Consider the following 7190-nt stretch of genomic DNA (forward strand, 5'->3'; position numbering starts at 1 on the left):
AAGGGCAGCCCTGAAGAGTCAGAGTTGCAGGGATCTCACTTACAACTGTGGGATGTGTCCTCTCCATATATAACTGTGTTATATGGAGAGGATGAGAATAGACTTGGAAGGGAAGAGAAGAAAATCTGAGGTCATACAGCTGGCAAGATGGACTCTTGATGTAGCCTTTCGCTCCCCTCATTTCACACACTTAAACCCCTGCCTGGTGCCCAGACTCAGTGGCGGTCACACAAGTTATCCAGACCTGCAAACGCCAGCCACATCTTCACCAAATCAACAATACATAGAAACCGTCTCTGTACAGAAATTTTAAGACAATTCTTCCCACATTCCAGAAGATGAACACTGGTAGTAAAGTGACAATGATAAAAAACAGAGGACACTTGACCTTCTAGTCAGGAAAGCCTGTCCTAGTCTTCCCACTCATGTTCCACCCCAGCAGTGGCAGGGCAAACTTTTGCTCCACACTTTACTGTGAACCTACTGTTTTTGCAGCCAATTCTTCTCATTTTGCAAATAGCAGCAGAGGGAACATGAGCACTAACCTTAGCCAGCCATTCGCATGAGAGCCCCCCAGTTTACATTCAGCAAGTTCTTAGCTGAACACCACTACGCTTAAGTAATTAAAACAGCAGGAAGCAAACACTAACATCCAGTCTTAAAATGAAACTTTGCAGTAATAACAAATATTTATTCCTTTTCATGCTCTCAGTTGGAACACCTAGGCCTTAGGCAATGAGCAGGCATCACTGTGAAGCTCATGGCAAGAGAATAAATACTCCACTTAGAATGAAAGTCTTTTGCATTACATCTTTTGAGGAGAAATCTGAGAGGAGCTGCCCATCCACATACATCCCACTAAACAGATGTAGGAACCACAGTATCAGTCCACTGTCACTTAGAAACAGATACTGGCTGTTCTGCAACTGCTTAACAGGAAACACCATCATCATCATCCATGATATCAAGACAGTACTTGTCAGGTTCAGGGCTTGTCCTTTGAAAAGGTAAAAGTTAATGGGATGGCTCAATCCAATATTATACCTTTCATTTAAACTAAGATTTAGCAGTCAAGTTTAGTGCAGGAAAGGCTGAAAGTTCTCTACCCTCCACATCATGCCATTTTTTGGTTTTAGCCATTTGGTTACTTGGTGAAAAAGACTATCATGCAACCAATTTAGGGCTCCATAACGGCTTAAGAAACTTAATATGCAGCTGTGAGTTTCCTATACCCGCTTCCCTGCAGCGGCCAACAGCGCCAGAGCCTGGAAACATCTGCACAACAGCTCATGCGGACAGCGTTCTGAGGCCTGGTTTGAAGGTACCTGCTACTTAGCTAGCACCACCCTGCAAATTGAGGAACACTAGATTTAAAAATCTCTTTAGAAAGTACTAGGAACCCTGAAAAACCTATAAACTACTCTTCAGAACCTCTAGAACTTTGATATTAAAACACCATATGACTTGTAAAAGACATCTAATTCTAATCGAGAAGACTAATTCTGTGAATTTTGTTTTATCACATTTCATGTAGGGATGCTAGTCAAAACACGAAGACTCAGATGATCTTTTCAACCTCAATTCACAGTTGTTCCTTACAAAACATAGTGTGAGCCTACGGGGACACACCACTTCCATAGAATCATAGAATGCTTAAGTTTGTAAGGGACCTCTAGAGATCATCTAGTCCAACCCCCCTGCATACGCAGGGTCACCTAGAGCACGTGGCACAGGACTGCATCCAAGCGGGTTTTGAAGATCTCCAGAGAAGGAGACTCCACGACCTCTCTGGGCAGCCTGTTCCAGTGCTCTGTCACCCTCACTGTTAAGAAATGTTTCCTTAAGTTCCTGTGGAACTTTCGGTGCTTCAGTTTGTGGTCATTATCTCTAGTTCTGTCGGTGGCCACCACTGAAAAGAGGCCAGCACCATCCTCCTCACTGCCTCCCTTGAGGTACTTGTAGACACTGATCAAGTCCCATCTCAGCCTTCTCTTTTCCAGGCTGAACAGGCCCAGCTCCCTCAGCCTCTCCTCATAGGGCAGATGTTCCAGGCCCCTGATCATCCTTGTAGCCCTGTGCTGGACTCTCTCCAGCAGCTCCACATCCCTCTTGTACTGTGGGGCCCAGAACTGGACACAATACTCCAGATGTGGCCTCACCAGGGCTGAGGAGAGGGGCACGATCATCTCCCTCGACCTGCTGGAGACGCTCTTCTTAATGCACCCCAGGATCCCATTGGCCTTCTTGGCCACAAGAACACACTGCTGCCTCATGGTCAACTTGTCATCCACCATGACACCCAGGTCTTTCTCTGCAGAGCTGATCTCCAGAAGGTCAGTCCCCAGCCTGTACTGGTGTCTGGGGTTATACGCAGTAGACTGGAGTCTGAGGTAGATGAAAAAAATAATATGCTGTTTTGTACCTTTTATGAACTACTCCATAAAAGTAAAAATTATTACTTGGAAGAAGACTAAAAAAATCTCTAGTCTCACTATTACATTAAAATGAGGTATGTGAAAATGAAGATCAAGTTACAGCATTAAGTACATAAACATTCTAATCAAAGAGAGAAAGACACGAAGCCATTAAGAGTGTAGATTAGAGTTCTTAGAAAGTCCAAATTTGTGTAGCATCAGTAGCATTTGTGTACCATCAGTAGCATCTACTGTTGAAAAAAGCCATGTATCACCATAACTGAGTTTTCAGCTATTTAAACATAATTATATATAGAAAAGTTACATTTTGAAATGAAATTTTCCAGGCTCACTAGGTTTTTAGTTTGGAACATGTAAGAATCAAGAAGCAGTTCTGTTAAAGCTAAATAAAAAGCGCATAGATGCATGATTTTAAAACATGCAAATATCTAACATGGAATTATCCCTTATTGCAGGAAATCAGGACTCCTGACAACTGATTTAACAGGACATGAGATACACACACTCAGCAGATGGTGCTGCGTTTTTAAGCTCTCAGCAGCTCTACCAAAGGCATCAGGAGCCTTTACTGCTCAGTACAGAGCAGTAGCCAACTGCTACAAAACAGAAGAAGGACCTTCATGTAGCAGCCACAAGACACAACTTGTATAGCACCCAGCTACAGAAAGCAAGGCAAGCACTGTTCAGTATTACACAATAGCAGACACTATCATGGTACAGATGAGGATGACCTTATGATGTGAAGAAACAGTTTTGTAGCACACAAAGTGGAATTTGAATCTGCAAGACTGAGTTTATCAATTTAAGCCTTGGTCTTTAATGATTACTCCAGCCAATTCTGGGTAAAGACAGTGAAGCAAACTAATAAGAAATCCACTTAATTTGGATCAACAAGACTTTTTTGATTGTCTCTGTGATGACATGTATGTCTGTACCTTTGCACATGCATAACTATAAAGAAAGTTATATCTAAGTGCAGTAAAGAAAAAAAAACAAGAAAACAGTAGCGGAAACCAAAAGAAGGTCATCTTCTCGGACCTGCATCTGTGTTTTTTTTCCTCCATTACCACATATCAATTTGGGTTGGAAAAGACGAACAAAACTGGAACATTATAGGGTGCAGTCTAAGACTTTGGGCACTCTTTCAAACCATTACACCATACATTTTGCCACTAAATAAGATAAGTCCATTCAGGATCTTATAAGCACAAGAGAACATTACTCATCTGAATTTCTGAATGCAAAGAGTTTCGTGCTGAAATTCAGATCGCACTTGGCAGGGATGGGCATCATTAGCATGTCCTGAGAGGAGAGAAAGTCAGATTTGCAGGCATAAATGGAATTAGAGGCCAGACAAACAGCTAACCGTAGGTCCTTGGCAGCATGACAGGAGCCCTAGGAATGCAAAGCAACAGAAACTCAGTCTGGTAAACAAGAATTTGAATTTCAGCATGGGTTCCATCCATCATACTAAAGGATTTAAATAATCCAAGAATACATAAATGAAATTTGGGCATCTAAATCCTATCCCCCACCCCACATAGTCTTCTATGCCTTCTTTGCAAAGGAAAGAAAACCTGCATAGCTTCTTTGATTAATTAAGTGTAGCTCCCACTCTACAAGAAGCTAGGAAAAGAGAGAGAGAAAAAAAAAAAAGTTAGAGGAGTACTTAATCAAAATGCAATTAGTTTTAGAAGAGCTGGCCAACTTCAAGCTGGATTCTGAAACTAAATAAACCAAAACTAAAGTTGTACATATAATTACCCAATCCCCTCTGTACCTTTTTTAAATGGGAAAAGTAAGGGGGATATAACTTATCACACCCTACCAGGGATTCTATCTATGCTTTTTTCCCTGAAAGCTATTCTCTAGATGAAACAAATACAAGGCTGAAGCAAGAACTGCAAGGAAATCTGTGGTCTTAGATACAGAGATGTAAATTGGATGATTATAGTGAACCCTATTACTGTAGAAAGAATCTTCTTCCTTACAATATTGGCTTGGTAATTTTCTTACCTCAGGCCATAATAGCACTTCAGCAATGGTGGTATAATCCAGCACTATTTCATACTTCTGTAATGTACAACATCATTTATTTAACGGTCTTTTAAAAGCACACACATACACTGTGGAAACTAGTCCGAAAAGCAGGAAGAAGAAAAGTTATTTTGACATAGCAGTTCCTACCTAATGATATTCTTTAGGCACTGATGAGTTAAACCCCAAATGGATGCTTACAGGTAAGGTTATATAACAAAGCACTAGAGCACAGTGATTAAATTTAATATTATGACCCAGAATGTTAATTCAAGCCAACAAAGACAACAGCATGAAGAATCATACAATTTTACAAAGCTGCAGTAAAGTGTTTTAGGTAACATCTGTTCAGCAATCATTTTCTTAAAAGACTAATTTATATTCAAGGTCTTACATTGCAGTGTAACTACAACAATAATTCTGTCACTTCATACTTAAAGCCACAGATCCTTCTTACCTTTCTCCTCTACCAATGCTAGTCAAACAAAATGTTTTTTTCTCTCAACTACATCTTTCTTTGATTTACAATTAGTGCCAGAGTATTTTCTATTTTAAATAGGTTGATGCAAACAAAGTCTTATGGATTCATACATATATGTAAACACATGTATATATGTATATAAAAAAAAAAAACTTAATCAAAAATACAATCCGGAGATCACTGAAGACTAGTCTATGACACAGAAAGTGGGAAAAACGCTAGGTTCAGTGAGAAAATGAAATTGCCATTTTTGAGGGCTAGCATCCATAAGATTTAGTCCCAATAAAGCACAAATATGTCACCTAATCAAGTAATTTAGCAGCCACTCTTATGATTTCCATCCCTGTCAAAGGAGAGAATTAAACACACACACACAGAAAAACACTGGAAGCGGCAAGCAGCTGCTTTTACTCCCCACCATAAATCTCAAAAGCCTGCCTGTCTACACATAAATATATACACAGAAAACAGGCACAATCGCTACCGTTTTTTATTCGTTTCCCCTTTTCCCAAGCAGAATGTAAGAACTTTAGTTAAGCTAAACTACTAGATTACCATATAATATTATGGCTTTTTACTCTTAAGAGTCCCACTCTTCCAAATCTTGGCCCTACTAAGCAAAGCCAAGTAGATGAGGTTTTAATTGCTTCCAAATTAATAATCACTCCTTCAGGAAAGTTTTAATAATTCTGTAGAACTGAGAGAATGAAGGAATTAGCATTCACATCAACTTCTAAAAAGCTTGATTATTCACAAAGGCAGCACATCAAGAAGCACTTCGACCAGAATCACAAGCTTTAATTACTGATCCCAAAGACTGTGGTTTTGCCCCCACGAAATGAAGTGGTAATAACAAAGGATTTTTTCTGTCACCATACCAGAATCTTTTTTTGGAAGAGATCAAATGTTTTTATAACATGTGGAGTTTGGCAAGATGCTGTCCTGAACTGAGGGGTGTGGGGGGAAACACCTCTTATCCCTGCTTAGAGAGTTTCAGAAGAGAGATGATCACATACATTAAATATTGATATATACTGAACCAGATACCTGCTCAAATAACCTGAGCGGCTACTACATGAAAGGGATTGTAGGAATCAGGAATGCAAGGAGCAAACTGGGGCCACCTGGGTAGTTTTTCCAAGTATAGTTCGGTATCGCTATCAGTTAACATCACAGCGCCCTATGACGCACATAGGGCCGTTTGGACCTCGCTGTCCTATAGCAGATACTCCAGACCATAGGCAGTGCAAGCAGGCCTCAGAATCAAGAATTCAATACACATTACACATTCCAGCAGCTATTCCCTAGGTGCCCAGCACGGCCCCAAGCCAGCTGAGCAAAGAGACCAGCAGGCGCATCACCCACGGGGCCTTGGGCGCCCACTGCTCTGCTCGCAGTGGGTGCGAGACTTGCACGGACCGTGCAGGTGTCCAGCCCTGGCACTCGGGTGTCACATCCCGGCCAAACAAGCAGCAGCTCTTCTTGGGGAGCGAGTGGTGGGGAAGGGTGTTGCAGCCCATCTCACACACAGCTTGACCCAGCAGCGCTTTTGAGCTTCCCAGCAGCACTTTTGAGCTTCCCACACTTTACGCTGGCTTGGAAGGATGACGTGGTGGAGACCTCTACCTATCTCCTACAGGCAGAGGCTTGTTTTTCAACTAAACATATATATATATATATATTCATACATACACATAAAAATGCAAGATATACAAAAATGTGTATATATATATATATAACATGTATATATATATATATGTATGTATATATATATAAAAGCACTTCCAATTATCAGAATACAACTTACACCACCCAAACCCACCTCTTTACCACCCCTTTAGATCTGAGGGCCTAGAGGTGGGAGAGGCCCCGGAGAGGGGCGACTCGTACTCACAAATTTGGGTTTCCTGCCGTCCGCCGCCTCCTCGCCGGCGCCCGCAGCCCCGGGCGGGCCCTTGCGCCGCGGCCCGTGGTTGTGGCGCCCGCCGCGGCCCGGCGGCGCCTCCATGGCCGTGCCCGGGCAGGGGGGGAGCGGGCGGGCGGGCTCCGATTAGAGCGGCTTAGCCGGGCCCGCCCGCGCGGGGGAGGACAGGACAGGACGGGGGAGGACAGGGCAGGGAGGTTAAAGCCGCCGCGCCGAGGGATTTAGCGCCGCTAATCTCGGCGCAGCCGCCGCTCGCTCCGGGCTGCCCTCGAACGAGGCGCCGCCGCCTTCGCGGCCCAAGGCGGGAACAGGA

At 42.8% G+C, this 7190-nt stretch overlaps 1 protein-coding gene across 1 annotated transcript in view; it reads right to left on the bottom strand.

The window, feature by feature from the left end:
* DIAPH3 (diaphanous related formin 3) overlaps positions 1-6961 on the bottom strand; it is a 140098-nt gene extending 133137 nt beyond the window's left edge. The window contains exon 1 of the mRNA XM_088534125.1: positions 6848-6961. Coding sequence (XP_088390251.1) covers positions 6848-6961 — 114 coding nt within the window. The remainder of the gene's footprint in view (positions 1-6847) is intronic.
* Between the last annotated feature and the right edge of the window lie 229 nt (positions 6962-7190).

The sequence above is a fragment of the Tinamus guttatus genome, unplaced genomic scaffold (genome assembly GCF_059628265.1).
Source record: "Tinamus guttatus ecotype Peru unplaced genomic scaffold, ASM5962826v1 Tinamus_guttatus_pri_ptg000544l, whole genome shotgun sequence".
Lineage (NCBI taxonomy): Eukaryota > Metazoa > Chordata > Aves > Tinamiformes > Tinamidae > Tinamus > Tinamus guttatus.